The sequence below is a fragment of the Bufo bufo genome, chromosome 7 (assembly GCF_905171765.1).
Source record: "Bufo bufo chromosome 7, aBufBuf1.1, whole genome shotgun sequence".
In the NCBI taxonomy this organism is placed as follows: Eukaryota; Metazoa; Chordata; class Amphibia; order Anura; family Bufonidae; genus Bufo; species Bufo bufo.
The window spans coordinates 178980501-179002659 of NC_053395.1; the positions used below are offsets into that span (position 1 = coordinate 178980501).

The 22159-nt window shown below is 33.6% G+C and overlaps 1 protein-coding gene across 50 annotated transcripts in view; it reads left to right on the plus strand.

Moving 5' to 3' along the window:
* The window catches only part of TTN (titin), a 268613-nt gene that overhangs the window by 139494 nt on the left and 106960 nt on the right, over positions 1-22159 (plus strand). For 25 of the 50 annotated variants that reach the window (XM_040441698.1, XM_040441725.1, XM_040441731.1 and 22 more), the window contains 17 exons: positions 9513-9590; positions 9684-9761; positions 9986-10063; positions 10448-10525; positions 10621-10716; positions 10797-10874; positions 11031-11117; positions 11810-11914; positions 13105-13191; positions 13589-13666; positions 14236-14340; positions 14578-14664; positions 14984-15046; positions 15475-15549; positions 18878-18928; positions 19559-19957; positions 21291-21566. In XM_040441698.1, the coding sequence (XP_040297632.1) occupies positions 9513-9590; positions 9684-9761; positions 9986-10063; positions 10448-10525; positions 10621-10716; positions 10797-10874; positions 11031-11117; positions 11810-11914; positions 13105-13191; positions 13589-13666; positions 14236-14340; positions 14578-14664; positions 14984-15046; positions 15475-15549; positions 18878-18928; positions 19559-19957; positions 21291-21566 (1899 nt within the window). The remainder of the gene's footprint in view (positions 1-9512; positions 9591-9683; positions 9762-9985; positions 10064-10447; positions 10526-10620; positions 10717-10796; positions 10875-11030; positions 11118-11809; positions 11915-13104; positions 13192-13588; positions 13667-14235; positions 14341-14577; positions 14665-14983; positions 15047-15474; positions 15550-18877; positions 18929-19558; positions 19958-21290; positions 21567-22159) is intronic. The other 25 variants (XM_040441727.1, XM_040441730.1, XM_040441738.1 and 22 more) reach the window with 13 other exon arrangements.

Here is a 22159-nt window from a genome sequence, read left to right on the forward strand (position 1 = left end):
GTGCCAGAGGTTTCTAGAAAAATTGAAAAAAAAGTTACAAAGGTTGTCACCAAAACAGCAGATCATCATGTGGAAGGTAGAATTTGTTTTCTAAATTATAGCATCTAGGTAGAGTTGAAAGCAGATGCTAACTCCAAAGTTATTATTAATTTCTTTAAAGTTCCCGAGGCTCCTAAGAAGTTGACACCAGAAGAAAAAGTACTAAGGCCTAAGAAAGAAATAAAGCCAGCTATTAAAGGTATATTCACAATTGTATCAAAAAGAAAATAGTAGGTAAGATAGTAAATACTTAAGTTAGAGATAGATCACTAAAAAAAAAACACTGCTATCTGTTTAATAGCAGAGGTGTCCAAAAAGGCAGAAGAGAAGCCTCCAGAGAATGTGTCCAAGAAAGAATTAGTTCATCAAATCAAAGGTAGATAATATTAACACCACAAAATATACAGAATATTGAATGGCTGAAAAAAATTACTAACTCGTGGATTTAAACTAATATCTTTGAAGTTCATGAGATGCCTAAGAAGTTTGTGAAAGAAAAAGATATCTCAAGGATTGAAAAGGAAGAAAAAACAACATTTGAAGGTATAGTAGCTAATAACGAGGTGCTACACAACAATTTGCTTTAACAATAATTAGAAGGGAATTAATACAATGCCCATTCTAATCCAATGATAATCCTCTTTAGAGCTAAACAGATAGGTAATTGTAAGTAGGCAATTTGTTACAATTCCATTGGTTGTTAGGCAGATGATGTTTAGCTCAAAGTTAGTCTGTCACTAGGTTGACAGCAGTAAAGCAGTTTAGGGGTTTTTATGCCATTTTCGTTTACCATCTCATCAAATTAATAATCAGAAGCTTCTAAAAATGAATTTAGTATCTTACAAACTGATATTAATAAATAAAAGAAAGAAGACTATTAACATGTAAGTACAATGTATGTGAATGCTGCTTATAAGCATGTATTCTCAGAAAAAGTATCTATAATAGATCAATTATTTCATATCAGAAATTGATGTTTATGGCTAAATATGAATTAAAAAACATTTATATCTAAATCTATATAGTGCTAAATCTATTTAGGCTATGTGTAAGGATTGCCTTGTAGTGCAAGCCAGAAAACACATATTTAGCATTTACTAAATATATAAGAGATATTGATTTTCTGTGAGAATTTAAAAGTAATAAAATTAAAATTAATATTTTAAAGAACTTGAGAGCTCAGAGGAAGAGGAATTTCCTGTCCATGTTCTTGAAAAAGAATATATTTACATGCCTGGTATGTCACCCATAAAGTGTAAAATCTAAATTATTTACGATAATAAGATTTAAATATAATTCAACTAAATATGTGTATATATTTTAAAGAACCAGAGGAGACAAAAGAACTTCTAATAGAAGAGGAACACCTAACAATTATTGAACAGAAAATAACCTCTCATGTGGAAGGTAAACAGCATTTTAATTTAGAACTTCTTTGTATTATAGACAATAGATTTTCTGTGTTTTGCACTCCACTTAGTATTTTACTAAACCAGTTACTAATATCTTTAAAGAACTGGAGCATCCAAGAGCAAAAACACCTCCTGAAGAAAAAGTGCAGATAAAAGTGCACAAACAGAAAGCAGCACCTGCGACAGAAGGTATACTGCTAGTTGTATTTTGTTTACCTATTTTATACAAAACTCTTTATAGTTAGGTTGCTTTCAAGTACTAATATTAAACTAATATCTTCATGATAAGAAGAACTACGAAAGAAACCAACAGTCAACAAGAAGACACAGAGTTCTAGAATAAAAATATCTTCTCTCATAGAAGGTATAGCATGTATATACCAATAACAAATTTTATTTTGACATTACTATTAGTATTGAGCAAATCGAAGTTAAGCGAAATGAGTTAGTTCCATATTTCAGGAAAAAATTTATTCGCCGCAAATTCTAATTTCCTGGCGTTTCGTGCCAACGAATAAATTTTTTCCTGAAATGGTAAAAAATACATAGTCACCTTATCTATCTGCTCATGGAGAGGTCGTCACAGCCATCTTGATTTAAGAAAACACACCAAATATCACGCACGCTGACATGTGACGTCACCACGTCATCAGGCTGGCCGGGTGAGGTGACATCATCAGTAATAAATTCACCATGTCCACCCAGCACATGTGAGATTTGGGGCGTTTTCTTCAATCAAGATGGCCACAACTTGTAAATCAAATCGATGCGGTATGTATTTTTTTTAACCTATGATTAACCCCTGAAAGGCCTCAATGTAACTGTCAGATGCGGCGATCAGCATTGAACGAGGCATCAGAGGGGTTCAGTGACAGGGGTGTCACGATCGCCGTTCTCCATCATGTCGCCTACTACATACAATTGAATGCGCTTCATAATGATGTAACTCATAACAAATCAATTTCTTTGTGAACTTCAGCAAAGCAGCCAAATCGATTTTATTTATAACTTCGCTCATATCTAATTGCTAATATCATGAGGAAATAATAACATCAAACTATCGTTAACATAAAAAGGTCTAAGAAAATTTTTCATAAGGGAAATTACCTCTTATGAAGAGATTACTTACCTAATGATTTATTCATGAGCATAGTTTTATAGTAATTATTCAATAATCGTCGTTCTAGAAAAAAATATTTACTTAAATATGGATAGATGGAAATAAAATAAAAATTTATGTACATATGATAATCTCCTAAATTAAAACATAGAGTGCTGCCTATGGCATATCTTCATTCATATTTAGTTATAACATAACTTACTATATCTAGAATGCCCATTTCTAAATTTAGAATGTAAAATAAAGAATATACAGTATTTTGAAAAACTACTGTACCAAATATCTTATGAAGAATGTAAAACAAAATTATGTATTTTCATTTTTGCCAATTAAACATTATTCATAAATTATGCTACTGTATCATAACTTTTCAGTAATAATTTGTGCCAGTCCATAAATCACAAAAAAACAATAAAATATTAAATTCCTAGATGTCAAAAAGCCTCTGATGCTGAAAGAGAAAGTAGAAATTGGTGTTCCTAAGCAACTAATGACCTCTCAAGTAGAAGGTATAGCCTATAAATTCAAATACTGTTCCATCCAGTCATTAAACCATCAAAATATATTTAAACATAATTTTTAAAATTAAATATATGTATATATTTTAAAGAACCAGAGGAGCCAAAAGCCCTTCTAATAGAAGAGGAACATCTAACAATTATTGAACTGAAAAAAGCCTCCCCAGAGGAAGGTAAATAGTATTTTAATTTGTAACTTCTCAGTTTTATAGACAATAAATTTTGTGACACTGTTTTTTCATTATTTTACTAAACTATTTACTAATATCTTTAAAGAACTGGAGCGTCCAAAAGGAAAACCACCTCCTGAAGAAAAAGTGCGGATAAAAGTGCACATGCATAAAGCTGCACTTGAGCCAGAAGGTATACTGACAGTTTTATTTTGCTCAATTGTTTTATGCAAAACTTTTTATAGCTAGTTCATTTTCAAGTACTAATATTAAACTAATATCTTTATAAAAAGAAGAACTACCAAAGAAACCAACAGGCAACAAAAAAAAAAAAAGAGAAATTTCTTCTTGCATAGATGGTATAGCATCATGTATATACCAATAATTAATTTTATTAAGACATTACTCATATTGTGAGGACATAATAACATCAAACTATCTTTAAAATAGAAAGGGTCTCAGAAAACTTTCATATACAGTACTATATAATGATTATTCTATAGTCTTTCTAGAAAAAATATTTACTACTTATGGGAGCCAGGTTTTAATGATGACCATCCTCATCTTTTGCTTGCTTTACTTCCTCCAAATCATCCTTCAAAATGATCTCCATGACCTAGAAATGTCAGCAAGATGCAAAGAGTGGAGGAGCTGCATGTTCCTCATGACATATTCTCATTGATATTAGATGATGTGGAACAGGAGGAAAAGCAGGTAGCAGAAGAAGGGCTCCCACCTTTACGGCAGGAGAGCACTGGGGTTGAAGAAGTGGGTGTGCCTTAGTTGATTAATATTTAGTCCTTACTGTCAAATAACCTGCAGGAGATTGTTGGTAAGAACAGCAATAATATGTATATTGTCCCCCAACCTAACCAGCCAAACCCCATACCAGCAACAGCCCCTGTTGAAAGGTGCCGTGCGGCTATCAACAATGAAAAAGGACTATACAATGTGGTCTTCATTGTTTTTCACCACAGCATGGCCATTCAGTGTGGCCGTACCCTGTGTGGCCGTACCCTGTGTGGCCGTACCCTGGCTATACCTGATTTTCACCGATTTGTGACAAATTAATTTGTAACTAATTGAATTTCTTGGCTAACTCCGGCAAAGTTACGGAATCAAATTTTTAAAAACTTTGCTTATCTCTAGTTATCCCATATCCTGCTATATCTAGAATGCACATTTCTAAATATAGAACTTGAAAGAAAGTGTTAAAAAATGATATTGAAAAACTACTATACCAGATAGCTCATGTAGAATGTAAAACACAATTATATATTTTAATTTTTGCCAGTTAATCATTAAAACCTATTTATAAATTTTGCTACCCTATAGTGGTAACTTGTCAGTAATAATTTGTGTCAGTCCATTACGCCCAAAAAATATTAAAATATGAAATTCCTAGATGTTGAAAAGCCTGTTACACTGAAAGGAAAACTAGAAATTGGTGTAGCTACGCAACAATTGACTTTTGAATTAGAAGGTATGGTCTAATCTTTCAAATACTCTTCCATCTAGTCATTAAAACATCAACAATATTACTAATTCCATATGTGTATATAATACTTATAAAAATAATATACTTCACTTACTAGATGTTCCAAAAAGAATAACTTTCAAAGAAGCTCCAAAACCAATTGTAATTGAGAATGGAGAAGTTTCCAGCAGAGAAGGTATATAGTCAGCACTACCATTCTTTGTATTCATTCATAACAGAGAACATTAAAATTTATAATAAAAATAGAAGCCGATTTCCATGTTTATGTTTTGTAATAATCAGTCTTCCCATTTCATTGGAAAGTTGGCCTTCGTAAAGAAAATATTGTATCGTCTACTATAACCATTAAATCATGATCTGTAAAATGTTTACACACAAACCAAAATATAAAACTTTAGCTAAGCTCTTATTTAAAGGGATTCTGTCACCTAAATCATGGTTATTGAGGTAAAGAGATTACCTAACAACAAATTGTACCTTATCTCTAAGAGTACCTTTGTTTCAGCGATCAGGGTTTTCTATCTTCTGAAAGATCTGTTAGTTTGGTATGCAAATGAGGTGCCCAGAGGGATGTGATTTTCGTAGAAAGGAGCCCAGGAGAAGTGCATTACTGGGCTTGGCGCATGACCAGTTGCAGAGTTGAGGTTGATGCCCTCAGTGGGACACTCAGTGTGCAGGTGCAGGCACTGTTTGGCACTGCCATGCACAAGATTTTGTCGCAGTGCAGCAGGGAAAGGTCTTGTATGTGACATAGCAAGGGGGTAGAGGGACACATTGCAGCAGAGGGCATCATTTTAGAACACAGAGGAGGAGGCTTGGGCACCAACAGGAAGCATGCCTAGGCTCCTTCATATGAAAATAATGCCCCTCTGGGCACCTTACTCGGCTAATTTGCATATCAAACAGTTTTTTCAAAAGATAGGAAACCCCAATTGCCAAAACAAAGGTACATTTGAGAAAAAAGTACTATGTGCTATTAGGAAATAGCTTTACTTCAATAGCCATAATGTAAGTGACAGATTCACTTGACTATATGTCACAAAGAGACCTATCAATGAAGACAAGGCAAAAATTACCGTAACTCAGAAAGTGGATACTTCTCAAGTGGAAGATAAATTGTAATATCTTTCCTGCTATAATCATATCAACCACCCAAAAATATTCTATAGTAATATAATAATGTTATTTTAATATATTTAAAATTGTTAAGACCAAAGAAAGACTGATTCCTCAGGAGATGCCACAAATGACTAAATTTAAAAAAGAATTTGGTCTTCTTAAAGAAGGTACTGTATGTTATACAATATAACTTCTACTTTAATCATTAGCTCATCATCTCAAAAATATTTATTTATAAACCAAAATACTAATTTTAAGCTAATATCTTATCTAGTAGATATCACAAAGAGGCCTATTAGAGAAGATGAGACAAAAATTAATGTACCTAAGAGGGAAGATACTTCCAAATTGGAAGGTAAATTATAATTTTTTTCTTGCTTTTACCATATCAACCACACAAAATATTCTATAGTAATACAATAATGATATTTTAATATATTTAATATAGTTGAGACCAAGGAAAGACTAATTCCTCAGGAGATGCCACAAATAACTAAATCTAAAAAAGAACTTGGTCTTCTTAAAGAGGACATTTCATTGGTCCGAACATTGTAAGATAACTATCTGGACATGTAGTGCGGCACCCAGGGATCTCACTGGACTTACTATAATCCCTTGGCACCGCTCCGTTCGTCCACTGTGGCCCTGTTACCTTTTCCTGTACGGTATGGTAATTGCTACTATCGGTAAACCAGGGAGGAGTCTGCCCTGTTTCTCCCTGGGTGTTCCTTCTCCCTGGCTGTAGCGCTGTCCAATCACAGCGCAGAGCAGCGCCACAGCGGGCGAACAGAGCGGCGCCCAGGGATAATAGTAAGTGCAGTGAGATCCATGGGCGTCGCTCTACATGTCCAGATAGTTATCTTAAAATGTTCGGACCCATGAAAGGTCCTCTTTAAAGAAGGCACTGTATGTTATACAATATACCTTCTTCAACCATTAGCTCATCTTCTCAAAAATATTCACTTACAAATCAAAATACAAATTTTTAGCTAATATCCATTTTAATAGATATCACAAAAAGACCTATCCCAGACGACAAGCCACAAATTACTGTAGCTATGGTAAAAGATACTTCCCAAGTGAAAGGTAAATCATATTTATTTCATGCTATAATCACATCAACTACCTAAAGATATTCTATAATAATATAATAATGATATTTTAATATATTTAAAATAGTTGGGACCAAGGAAAGACTGATTCCTCAGGAGATGCCACAAATGACTAAATCTAAAAAAGAAGTTGGTCTTCTTAAAGAAGGTACTGTATGTCACAATATACCTTCTACTTCAGTCATTAGCTTATATTCTCAAAAATATTCACTTACAAATCAAAATACTAATTTTTAGCTAATATCTTATTTAATAGATATCACAAAAAGACCTATCCCAGATGACAAGCCAAAAATTACTGTAACTCAGAGAGTGGATACTTCCCAAGTGGAAGGTAATACTAATTTATTTTCTGCTATAATCATACCAACCACCCGAAGTAATTAAATAAATGATTTAAAGTAATTTAGTAATTTAATAATGATATTTTAATATATTTAAAATAGTTGAGACCAAGGAAAGCCTGACTCCTCAGGAGATGCCACAAATGACTAAATCTAAAAAAGAAGTTGGTCTTCTTAAAGAAGGTACTGTATGTCACAATATACCTACTACTTCAGTCATTAGCTTATATTCTCAAAAATATTCACTTACAAATCAAAATACTAATTTTTAGCTAATATCTTATTTAATAGATATCACAAAAAGACCTATCCCAGGCGACAAGCCAAAAATTACTGTAGCTATGGGAAAAGATACTTCCCAAGTGAAAGGTAAATCTAATTTCTTTCCTGCTATAATCACATCAAGTACCTAAAGATATTCTATAGTAATATAATAATTATATTTTAATATATTTAAAATAGTTGGGACCAAGGAAAGACTGATTCCTCAGGAGATGTCAGAAATGACTAAATCTAAAAAAGAAGTTGGCCTTCTTAAAGAAGGTACTGTATGTTATGCAATTTATCTTCTACCTCAACCATTAACTCATTTAAAAAATATTCACAAATCAAAATACTAATTTTTAGCTACTATCTTATTCAATAGATATTACAAAAAGACCTATCACAGAAGACAAGCCAAAAATTACTATAGCTAAGAGAGAAGATACTTTCCAAGTGGAAGGTAAAATACAATACAATACAATCTTTTTTTAATGTAACCACATCAGCCAGCAAAGGATATTTTATAGTAAATTATAATGGTGTTTTAATATACCCAAACTAGTGGGGACCCAAGAGAAACTCATTTGTCAAGAGAAGCCAGAAATGACTCAAACCAAAAAAGAAATTGCCTTTCATAAGCAAGGTACTATAATATTATAACACATACTTTTTCAGAGTTAAAGGGTGGATGCCATGTATACTGTCTAGTTAGTTATCTGCGAGCTAAACAGCCTACGCCCTGGCTGACATTTACTTACACTTGTAAAATGTAGTAAAATGTTAGGGAAGGAGAGGTTTACGTTATTGATACAATTGTATCTACCTTTAAAGTGGGAGCAGAACTTGATTTGGCTTTGGATATTAAGAATATTGATAAAGATTTTTTTTAATCTGAATACTCGGGAGTTAGAATCAAATTATTAGTAAAAGAAAGTTACAGAAGTTTTTGCTATACAGTTACAAATCTATTTCAAGATACAAACTCTAAAAATTAAAAACTAAATACTAATTTTTAACTAATATCCTCAGTGACAGGTACACAAAACAGACCAACTCATGAAGAAAAAATACTAAGTGTTGCAACAAGAAGAGCTGATACCTATGTTGAAGGTATTGTGAGTCTTTTAAGTAACCATTAGTCAACAAATAATATATTTTTTCTTTACTCATACTATACTAATATCTTTAGAAGTGGAGGTCTCCACTCCAGAAGAAAAACTGCAAATTGCTGAACATTTTAGAAGAGATGTACAGTATTATATTGAAGGTAGAATATCAATCTTTATGTTCTGATTCAATTGTTCAGCTATTTGAGGAATTCTACTAATACCAAATTAATATCTTTAAAGAAGAGCCAGTGTTAAAGAGTCATACACGCAAAGAAGAGCCACAGATGCCTATGCAACAGTCTAAAAAAGTTGATTTCCATACAAAAGGTATAGACCTCCCTAAAAGACCATCATCTGAAGACAAGCTAACCATTACAAAAAGAGATATAATGTCCAAAGAAGAAGGTACATAAGATAATCCTTATCTTCTTTTAACGAAGTACCAAGTGCAAACAATTGGATCTTCTTAATCTCATATCAAACTAATATCTTTTTAAGTGTTTCCAAGTATGTTGAGTTTTGAAGATAAGCAAATCATTTCTGAATCCTTAAAAGAAGTAATATCTACATATATATATATATATATATATATATATATATCAATGTAGCATTTTCCCAGTCATTGTGTTGTTAGGTCTAAATAGAAAAGCAACAATGAAGAAATAATTACCTTAAAAACCCATTCTTATAGAGAAATGCATACTTATGTGTATCACCACCATGCAACTTAGCCTGTCTTATATTTTTCGTGACAAAATTGAGGAACATTAGAAATTGTATATAAACTGGTTGTTGTTTTTAAAACAGTGGAATTTAAAAAACCAGTTGCCCCGAAGGAAAAAGCTTCCATTATTTCTAAAAAAGAAGTAAAGCCACCTGCAGAAGGTACATAAGATAATCATTATCTTCTTATGACGAATTACCAAGTGCAAACAATTGGATCTTCTTAATCTAATATCAAACTAATATCTTTTTAAGTGTTTCCAAGTATGTTGACTTTTGAATACAAGCAAACCATTTCTGAATCCTTAGAAGAAGTAATATCTACAGAAAAAGGTATATATAGTATTTTCTCAGTCATTGCTGTTTTTAGGTCTAATATAGGAAAGTAACCAAGAATAAACAATTATCTTAAAGACCCTTTCCTGTAGAGAAATGCATACTAATATACCAATGCAACTTAGCATACCATGCAACATAGCATGTCTTATATTTTTCATGACAAAATTGAGGAACTTTAGAAATTGTATTCTCTAAACTGGTTGTTGTTTTTAAAACAGTGGAAGTTCAAAAACCAGTTGCCCCGAAGGAAAAAGCTTCCATTATTTCTAAAAAGGAAGTAAAGCCACCTGCAGAAGGTACATAAAATAATCATTATCTTCTTATGACGAATTACCAAGTGCAAACAATTAGATCTTCTTAATCTAATATCAAACTAATATCTTTTTAAGTGTTTCCAAGTACATTGACTTTTGAAGACAAGCAAACCATTTCTAAATCCTTAAAAGAAGTAATATCTACAGAGAAAGGTATACATAGTATTTTCTCAGTCATTGCTGTTTTTAGGTCTAATATAGGAAAGTAACCAAAAATAAACAATTATCTTAAAGACCCTTTCCTATAGAGAAATGCATACTAATGTATATCACCACCATGGAACTTAGCATGTCTTATATTTTTCATGGCAAATTGAGGAACTTTAAAAATGGTATTTTCTAAACTGGTTATTGTTTTTAAAACAGTGGAATTGCAAAAACCAGTTGCCCTGAAGGAAAAAGCTCCCATTATTTCTAAAAAAGAAGTAAAGCCACGTGCAGAAGGTATTCTATGTTATCACTGCATGTATATGTATACACGTATACAGTATAAATATCTTTTCTGGAAAATTGTTAATACTAAGCTAATATCTTTAAAGAACCTGTGCCCACTGTACCTGTTAGTAAGAGAGTGGTTCCCGAAGATAAAAAAGTTCGACCACTTTCCAAAAAGGAAGCTGCAGTTTCTGCTGCAGGTATATCTTCATACTGTCAAACTTGTTTCGATGTCTATCTCTTATGTGTACTAAAGTAAAACTAATATCTTTACAACTAGTGGAAGTGGTTACAAAGCCCATCCCAGAGGATAAGCCAGTGGTAGAACCTAAAAAAGAGGCTGTTTTACCAGTGGAAGGTACATAGATGTCCAATATGTAGGCTTTGTCTTTCTTATATAAATGTTATAAATGTTTGTTGTCTGATTAGGAAAAGTAATCGCTTTGTGTTTGTGATGCTATACTTTGTTGTCTAGTATTTTCACAATATTTATGTCTTATTAATATCTTTTAAGAACCTGTTGCATTATCAAAGAAACCCATCATTGAAGACAAAAAACCTGTCACAGTTGCTAAAAAAGATGTAGCACCTCCTGTAAAAGGTACATTGGCTTTGTGTCTACCTCTAAACATATCAGAATATTTCATAAAATGGTATCACATCTATTTTGGCAGATTGTCAAAATTTTACATTGCTGTGTTTCAGATAAAACATACTTATCAGATTTCCCAAATTGTTAGCAGTTCCAGACCCATTATAAACTCTCAGTTCTGAACAGAAAAATAATAGTAAAATAATTATACTTAAAGTGACAGAAGCAAATCAGAATATTTTTTTTTAAGAGAAGACTTCGGTCCAAATTTTTAAAAGAGTAGTTGTTCCTGATTCAGATACATAATTAAAATAGTACATACAGATGTAGCAGGGTTAACACTCAAACTCTTAACTCAAATTTCTTAACTCATCGTGTTATCTTGAAACAAAAGCCATTGAAAAGCAATTGAAGGTGTTTGTTTAACGCATTTAGTTTAGATAACGCATGTAATAAAGCATGAGTGTTAACTCTACTACATCTGTATGTAGATATATTTATTGAATTTACCACAGCTTCAATAAACTTAAATCTTTTTTAAAGTGCCTACTAAACCTAAGATACCTGTGCCAGAGAAAAAAACATACATTAAAACCCCTTCTGTGACAGGTTCTTAGCAGTACAATCCTGTTACTATTTTACATGGAATTTACCCCTATTACAAATAAACCCTAATATGTGTCACTATAATATTTTTAAAGTGCCAGAGGTTTCACAAAAAACTATTACAACACCAGAGGAAATACCTATATATTTTTCTGAGGAGGAGGAGGAAGAAGAAGAGGAGTTTGATCTAGAAACTGAAGGTATAATAAAATGTATCAATCATCAGCATACATCATTTCATCTTTCAGAACATTATATCACTTCCTTTTTTTTTTATTAATGAAATCATGCAGGGTTTAATGTTGAGTAGTTTGGAGAAAAACATAGGGAAGTTGCATCTAATAGGTTCAGCAATAAGGCACCACATTCTTAGAAACTTGTAGCATAGGAGATAAACCATGGAGCATGCAGCCACCAGAGATCTTTCCAAGGATGTTAATTTAACTTTCCAGCGTAGCAAATGACAAGAAAGACTATTATTTTTTGTCTTGGATCGATGGAGAGCCGTCACTAATCATAGACAACAACAAAAAAAAGCTTTAGCAAATCAATTAATTCAAGTAAAAAAAGACAACACATTTCATATACGGACCACATACTTTGTCAGGTCAGCAAGGGTTTAAGGTTAGTATTGGATTGAAAAGCAGATTTCCTAGTGTATAAACTGTAAACAAGTTTAAGAGAAAATATTTATTAATATTAAATTTAATACAATTTGAAAAGAAACTCTTCCGATTTCTAACAATGTGTTTTGGTGTCTGTCAACAGAAGGACCCTCTACACATCTCTTTCAAAATCTTTTATGTTTTGTCATCATGTCTTGACTGTCTTCATGTTTCATCTTGTTGATTTCCAACCATGTTCATCCCCCAAAAAAATTATACTAAGTTTTATATCCTGTTCTTTAAAGAGTATCAATCTGATGAGAGAATTATTGAGACCCCTTCTCCCTTTATAAAAGAGGAGACGGAGGAAATAAAAGGTATTAGGAATGCTTATACTTTTGCAACATATCACTATATCCATTCTTGTCCATCATCATAGGAATGCAAATTTAGCATGGTGTTCATATTTTTGAAAAGATGTTCATGTACTGATTTTAACCCATATGTTCGTATTTGTGAGTTGTCCCTTTTATTCAGGCATTGTGATCATCTTGTCTAATAATTGAGAACTATAATACTGTTTATTATCATTTTATTTTCCATTCCATTTCATTAAATGGCTGCTGCCATATCATAAAACCAAGTTCGATATCTATCTTTAAATATGTGTTTGGTCAATGTACAACACTAATGCTTTTACATTGCCTTAAAACAGGTCATTATTAATAATATATAAGATTGTCAGAATAAGCAGATCAATAAATATCCTATTACTTTTTTCAAAGCTCCAGAAGAGATAAAGAAGATTGTACCTAAAAAACCATCCCCAGCTGCACCTGAGCCTGAGAAAGTAGAACTTAAGCCAGCTAAAGGTATAGCACCTCTTCACACTATATAGAGAAGAGTGCAATAAATACCCAGCTACTGATAGTACTGTTCTTATATAGTAAAGAAAAGTACTTTGCTTGTCTATATCTTTTATGTGTATTTTAAGCTTCCACTTTATATTATGTCTTTCAAGCTGTATTGTTAGTCATATTTTTAAATATGTGCTTATATTATGTAAATAAGTAAATACAGTTAGTATAGTTTATTTGCAACATAGTCTAATTAGCTAACAAAGTGCTACTATAAAAGACCTAAGAGTTAAAAAGTAAAAGTATTTTTGAATATCAGAAAATACACAATAACTTGTGTAGCAAACCACACACAAGTGGCAAATTCATTTATATTTCAAAGACTAAGATATTAAATTGTATTTTTTTGAAGTACCTGAAAAGAAAATTATCCGTAAACCTAAACCTGAGATTATCCCTCCAAAAAAAGAAGAGATTAGTTTTAAAACAGGTATAGTTGTATATCTATTAGAGCATTCAGCTATACATAATAGAATTTTGCTACTAAAATATTATAACATTTAATTTATTTCACTCTTGCAGTTAACAGTTAAATTGCATAACAAATAAAGCAAGGCAGATAGATTTTATGTTTTTGAATTATTTGGCTATAATATATCTAACAAAATGTGAAATTTAAATTGGCTTTGCTCTAAAGGAATTTTTTTTTTTTACATTTATTGTAGTAAATGTTTATAACATTACTACTTACTAATAGTCAAAGAAAGATAACTGGGTTAAAATTAAATAGTAAGCTGCTATTGTCTTTAATGATCAGGCTTTCCAGATTAATACTGCTGCAGATATTATAAAATTAAGCAAAAAATAAAAAAAGCTACATTTCTTCATAATCCAGTGCTATATCATTGTAGACTTTCTGTCCTATGTATTTCTTAATGACACAAAGTCCTTGGCTGTATATGCTTCCAAATGCTTAATGCTTTATGCGACGGTTTGAAAGTTTCTGGGCATGCCATATCTTGAACTCACCATGGTAAAAGAGAAATCTCTGTCTTAAAGTTTTAAAACCAGTCAAAAAGGAAGTTGAAGAGCCTCCTGTTAGAAAAGAAGTTGAGAAGCCGAAAAAACCTGAACCTCCTGTAGAAAAAATTAAAAAACCTGAAGGTAACTAGCATTATGTCTTATTAATTAGAAATCTATCAATGTATTGTACTGTACTTTGTTACGTTGACTGTTGTGTCTTGTAATGTATTTCAAAAACATCTTAATAGGATCTTAAGATTGTTACTAAGTGACAGCGTTTTTTCATTATCCATTTATGAATCTTCAAACATTAAGAACACTTTTACAAATAAAATAACTTCATTGGCCTTGCTTGTAAACTTCAATACTATTTTTAAGTTCCTGAAGTTCAGAAGAAAAAGTTACCAGAGGTAACTCCACCTGTGAAAAAAGAAGAAGCAAAACCAGAACCTGAACCAGTCAAAGGTACATGCTTTTAAGGATTATCTTCTAACTGGATAACTTGCTTTAATTAATATCCATTATTAATGATTCCCTAATTAAAAAAAAAAAAAAACATGTCAATTACCTTGTCAACTTTAATCATCATCTTTTGTTCACTTGGAGAAAAATCATCTTCACTAATGCTTCTTTGAAATCTTCTTTTGAATATATATTTGTCATATAAAAGTTGCATACTTCTAATCATAACATATGCATACTTTATTTTTATAAAGTTTAAGTACAAGCAAAAAAACTGTTTACAGTCTAGATTTTTAATTAACCAATGATAATATGTTTAAAGTTCCAGAAAAAGCTAAGACTTCACCCGTTCCCACACCGCCAAAAGTGCCATCACCTGTAGAAGGTAGGACTAAATCTTTGAAAATGGCCACTTCTACAAACATTGAATTGCTAGTAGTTGTTTCTAAGTAAAACATCTCATGGTAATTTGACAAATTCTTTTATAACAATTATAGTGGTAGAGCACAAAATGATTTAGGTAGTAATTTGGATTATTATTTTGTGTAGATATTTAGTATGAACATACAGTGAGGCAAACTTACTTTCTTGCACCTAGACCTTGCCATTAAACACCCCAAAATTTGGCACATTTCTGATGCATACTTCCACTTCAATTTTTAGACCTGTAAATGAAGAAAGAAAGTTAGAATGGATATCTGAATGTATAATCAGCCATAAACATCCTTAGAATTTTAAGGGACACAACATTGATCTTTGTACAGTAACATTTTCTTACCGACTAAACAGTACTTGATGCATTTTAATTTATAGCTGTTCCATCACCAACAGCAGAAGAAGCCGTAGTAACAGCACCGGTAACAGCTCCAGTGGTTGGAAAGAAAACAGGTACAATTGCTATGTGGCTTTTTTTAAAAAGGCATATTAGAGGATAATTGATACAATCTTTTTTATGAACTTTTTATTCAAGTACACATAGTACATTTCTCACGATATAATTATATAAATATGGTTTACTATAGATGCAACACTTATAGGATTTTTAATGAATAGTGCTATTAATTATTAGGTTGTAAGGTCTTCTGAGCTATTGGTTGTTGTGTCTATGGTTGTATTTTTATTATGTGTTTGTGTTCTTATTTTTTTAATACTATAATTTCATTTCCTGTTCTTTTTGTGTTAAATACCCTTGTTCTAGATAACTAAACCTTTGGTTATTGTTTGTTGTTGTGTTGTACTTTTTTTTATTATACTGTCTTTATTGTCTGTGTCCTATGTCTATTTTAAATTTAGCAGGGAACTTTATTTGTGACCTTTCTATGGCAATTATGTGTATGATATTGTGTTCTTTAGAATCTTATAAAATGTTCTATCCTCTTGGGTTTTGATTTGTGACTTAAATGTAAAACCTTTGTAGTCACAGAGAAACCAGCTGCTTCAACAAAGATAAAGCAGAAAGGTAAAATGCTGTCTGAAGAAAGCAAGGTAGAAGGAGTTCGAAGGGTACCTTTTCTATCTGGTGAAAGTTTCATTCCAATCAAGGAAGATGTGAGTTTTAAAACAGAAAGACTAGTTGTAGATACAACTGAAGTGGAAAGAAGTATTTCATATAAGAAAGATAAGGTCCAAGGCACTAAAAGACACAAGGCTCCTGAAGAACTGAAGTCAAAAGAAATAATTGAATATTCAGAGGACCATTCTGAGGAGGAATATGAAGAAAGATCAGTTATCTTAGAGGAGGACGAAAAAATAAAATATAACAATAGAGTTATACAGGTTGAAAAAGCTATCATGGAGCCTGAACGAGCTGCTCACATAGTAGAAGACTATGAAGTTGAAGACCTTGAACCACCAATACCACATATAGAATCCAGTATAAAGGAAAGACGATTAAAAGAAAAAAAAACTATAAAAATAGTTCAAGAATTTAAAAGAAAAGGAATTGTGCCAGTCACTGTAGAAACTAAAGTAGATACAGCAGGGGAGAAAGTAAGAAAACATATTAAAAAGGTTTCCCCATATGAACCTCCAATGATGGAAGAAGAAGAAATCATAGAAGCTAGCAGTACAGAAAGCGAAGAAGTTTTAGAAGATTATGAAATACCTACTCAGATAGTCACAAAGATTAAGACAGAAAAAGAAAAGGTTAAAAAAGCCATTAAAAAAGTTCCTACAATAGAATCAGTTGTTGAAGAAGTTATTGAAAAACCTGGTAAAAAGATAAAAGAAGCAAAAACAGATAAAACTATGGCGAAGGCTAGAAAAATTATTTCAAAGGTACCCCAAAAAGAACCAATAATTTCCCCAAAACTGGATGCAGATAAAAGAATAGAAAGAAGTAGTACGGAAAGTGAGGAATCTTTGGACAGCCAGGATGAGCACATAGAGGAACCTCAGAAAAAAATTAAGGAGAAAGTGGGCAAAACTATTGATAAGGTTAAGAGAATAAGAAAAACGATCCCTGATAAAGAAATCATTGATGAGAAGGAAAGATTAGAAAGTAGTGAATTCTTAGAGCCTCGTGGTGAGTTATTAGAGGAGGTGCCTGAAAAAACAACCCAAAAAATCAGGGAAGCCAAAGTAGAAATTATTTCCAAGCCTAAAATCCACAGTTTAGAGGTAGATGTGGAGAAAGCATTCCAAGATGATGAAATGAGAGATTTACTTAAAGGTGATAAAGCAGTGCATAGAAAGAGACCTCAGCTGGCAGAAGACAGTGACGAGCTTGCAGATAAATTAAAAGATAAAAATATTATAGGTATAAGTGAAGATGAGTCTCAAAAGACTAGTGAGAAATTAAAAACTAAAGAGAAACCCATAAAAGATATTGTACATAAACTCCCTGACAGTATTCAAATATCGCCTAAAGATGCTTCAGAGCCTAAGAAGAAGTCATTTACTAGTGCAAAATCAGAAAAACAAGATATTTCTGATTTAACTGTTCCAGAAATATCTGAAAAGGAAGTGTTTGTAGATGACAAAAAAGCCGAATTAGCTATTGAAAAAGAAGAAAAACAAGGTGCTATAGAGATAGCTGAGGAAACAAAGACTTCCAGAATAGATGATACAAAAGACCAAATCAAGCGACAAGTTGAAAAAGATAGAAAGATTTTACAGCCTGAAGTGGAGAAAGACCATAAGAAAAAAGGGTTTTCTCATTTGCCAAAAATAAGTCGTCTGAAAACTCCAGACAAGAAGATTTCTAAAGTACAGGCTGAAGAGGAAAAACCTGTGATACCCGCTCTTAAAAAATTTGAAAAGATTAGAACTCCTGTTATTACCGAGGAACAGATTCAAACTAGCAAAAGCATCTTGGGAAAGGAGGACACCTCTGGAAAGGTGATCAGCAGAACCAGTACGCCTATTGATCTTAAAAAATCAGAGCCAAAGAAATCCTTAGTTAAAGAATCTCCACTGCAAATAAGCCCTATAAAAGGAAAAGATTTAAGTCCCCAGAAAACAGAAACAGAATCTGAGGAAGCAGAGGAAGAGGAGATATGGGACCAGGAAATAGAAAGTCCATCAGAACACACTGATTATGGTTCTGAGGAAGACATAATGAGTGAAGACAGCGGGCATACTAAAAAAAGTGCTGTTGAAACTCCAGCAAAAGCTATTGGACGACGAGGTGAGGAGTCTCTGCTCAAAACAAAGATCTGCTTTAAAACTTGTCACCAGCCATATGCCACCAGTCACCACCATTGTCATGCACGCTAAATATTCTTAAATGGAAAGCTTATTTCATACATGCTTGAAGACACTGATCATTTCCATTTACTCATAAACTCGTCTTTGTGCCCATCTTTGAAGAAGAAACCATATACAGTCTTCATTGTTACATTTGTTCTTCATATATGTCCATTCTTCATTCTTGTCAATGATATCTACCTGTCGTAGAAATCTATTTCCATAATGTTTCATTGTTTGTCTTTGTGTTTTGTGTTTCAAAGTAGAAATTATTCACAAAAGTTCACAATCTAATGTCACAGTTTTGCATGGTCCATTGGCTAATTTCTTTTATTTATTTTTTATAGAAGTATAGGAATAATAGGTGACATTTTACATTTCATCTATACCTTCACCACCTGTTTAGTCCATTATAGTTTTGTTCAAATCATTACAGTTCACTTCTGCAATTAACACATGTTTTGGAATTCCAAAACAAAATGCTTTTTGAGAAATCTACTAATATCACTCACTAACTGTTTCACTTTAGATGGCAAGACACCAAAAGAAGAAGCACCAAAGGGTAAACTACCTATAAAAGGTGAGATTGTGTTGCATGTCTATGTTGTGTATATTGTTGGCATCCATTACATTATGATTCATTATAATTTACTTGCTATATTAAAACAAGTATTGAGTATGCATCCTTAAAGGGGTTTTCCGGGATACTTATATTGATGACCTATCCTCAGGATAGGTCATCAATATAAGACCAGCGGGAGTCCAACACCCAGCAACCCCCCCTGATCAGCTGGTTGAAGAGAAGGCTGTGGCAGTGCAGCCTTCCCTTCATTGTTTATATGCTCGCTGTTGACATTGCAGCATTGAGCTGGTGTAGTTACTCGTATAGGAACGAGCCATCCCATTGAAGTGAATGGGTAGCTTCTTGTAATTACACCTGCTCACTGCTGCAATGTGGACTGCCATGTGGACGACGAGCAGGTAAACAATGAAGAGAAGATTGTGCTGGCACAGTGCACGGTCTTCTCTTCAACCAGCTGGCAATCTGTGGCAATCTGATATTGATTACCTATCCTTAGGAGAGGTTATCAATAAAAAAAAAATCCCAGGAATCCATTTAAATAGGCTTCATTCCTGGAATCCAATCATGTTGCTACATTAACATAAGAAAAAACTTCATCAATTTTCCATGTCCACATCTGAATTTTAGGTATCAAGAAGACACCCTCACCTCTTGATGCCGACAAAAAGAAGCTTCGTCCTGGTAGTGGTGGTGAAAAACCTCCAGATGAGCCTGCATTTACCTACCAGTTGAAGGCTGTTCCACTTAAGTTTGTTAAAGAGCTGAAGGACATTGTTTTACAAGAAGCAGAATCTGTTGGATCCTCAGCCATATTTGAGTGTCTAATTTCACCTTCTACTGCTATTACCACTTGGATGAAAGATGGCAGCAATCTGAGAGAAAGCCCCAAGCATAAATTCATTGCTGATGGCAAAGATAGAAAGCTTCATATCATTGACGTGCAGCTGTCAGACACTGGAGAATACACATGTGTTGCAAAACTTGGAAACAAAGAAAAAACATCAACAGCCAAACTAATTGTTGAAGGTATTTGCTTTTTTGTAAAAAAAATATATATATATATTAATTCTGATAATGGTAACTTTTTTAGTATATTTTATTCCCATCATTCATATAAAATATTGAAATAAGTAATAATACCCAAATCTATACAGAAATCATCATTAAACAATTATATCCAAACATAATTACCGTATTATTTGCCCCATAAGACGCATTTTTTTTCTCCCAAAAGTGGGGGGGAAATGCCCCTGCGTCTTATGGGGCGAATACTAATGAGCTCTTCCATTATGGAAGCGTTCATTAGTACCGGCGGACCGGGAAGCGGTGAAGGCTTTGTACTCAATGCTTCCTGGTCCTCGACTGTCGGCTGTGAAGGCTGCGCACAGCGTGACTGCGCTCTGTGATCTCATGCTGTGCACAGCCTTCACAGCACAGCTGGAAGACAGAGAGCGCTGGAGGAGAGAAGCGGTGACGTCCAGAAGCAGGAGAGGTAAGTGGTTTATTTATTTTATTAAACATGAGGTGCTGGGGGAAATATAAGAGGCAATGGAGGCAATATGAGAAGCAATGGGGGCAATATGAGAGGCAATGGGGACAACATGAGAGGCAATGGGGGCAATATGAGAGGCAATGGGGACAACATGAGAGGCAATAGGGACAATATGAGAGGCAATGGGGGCTATAGAGGGCTTATAGAAGGCAATAGGGGCTGCTGGGGCCAATATGAGAGGCAGTGGGAGCTGCTGGGGGCTGATATGAGGTTTGATTTGGGTCTGAGGTCTGATTGGGGGTCATTCACAGGACTTGTTGGGGTCTTATTAACATTGGGGGTCTGATTGGGGCTGTTAGCTGAGGTCTGATCTGAGGTGTAATGGAAAATATTTTTTTTTAAAAAGGGGTTATGCCACTTTGCATTTTCATACTTACCTGCTGCCAGCGCGCCGTTCACTTCCTGGATTCTGGCAGGGGTCGGGCTTCATCTTAATTGAAGTCTTCTCCCGGCCGGGCCGCGCCCTGGACTGAACGCGCGCGCCGCCGCACATGCGCCATGGTGACTTATTCCTGGCCAGTATAGTACAGAGCCGGCGTTAAAATCTCCAATTATCATATAAGGAACATCCCCCACTTTTGAAACAAACTGACTAAACAGTCCTATTACCCTAGAAGAATAAGGGGGAGGGACATATACAAATGCCAATATACATTCCACAATTGCGGAACGGGTGCGGACAACATTTGTGGACGTGTGAATGGAGCCTTATTGTTATAGAATGCTGATAAAAATAAAAGTAGATGTTTCTTATATGATAAGCACTTACCCTAAATAACTAATTTCTCTTATTTCCATTCTCTACAGAGTTGCCAGTACGTTTTGTAAAGACCCTAGAAGAGGAAGTCACTGTTGTCAAAACTCAGCCATTATATTTGAGCTGTGAGCTAAACAAGGAAAGGGATACTGTCTGGACCAAAGATGGGAAATTACTCACTGATGAGCCAGGCCGATTCCAAATCCAGTCAATCGGATTGACCCGCACACTCACTATCTTAGCAGCTGATGATCAAGATGCTGGTGTATATGCTTGCGCTGTGGAAGCTGCTAATATCAAATGTTCTTCAAATGTCAAAGTAGTTGGTAAGATTTAAAACATTTTCCTTTTTTAAATTAAGAAAAACCTATTTTTGTGAGATTCATAAAATTTTGTGATGTGATATTCAGCATGTCCTTAACCCCTTCCTGGCTAATTTTCTGTTTTGATTCCTTGCCTTCCTATTTTATTGGGAAAGGGAATGATTCTAATTTTTATATGTTTAATTTAATTTTTTACCACTTATTTTATGTCCCTCTAGGGGACTTTAACATACCATCGTCTAATCATTTCTCCCAATGATTGCAATGAGGTAATAAGATTCACTATGTTATTATGGAGCCCTAACTGTGGACACTTCGCTGTGACAAAGGCAGAGCTTCATAGGGACATTGCTGTGGCAGGCCTTTAAGCCTTCAGAAAGCCTAAGGCTGCCATAGAAACCAAACAGCTTTCTCAGTCTAGGTGCAGGGGAGCTGTTCTGGCTCTGTAATCACAGCTTTCCCAGGATTTTACCCTTCAGATGTTAAATGTCTATGAATAGTGTTATCGCCTCCTGGTGTCTGCCTTATAGACCATCCGCTGTATATGTAGGTAAGGGATTAAAGAGAAATGTTTTTATGCTGTAATCTGTTCCAAT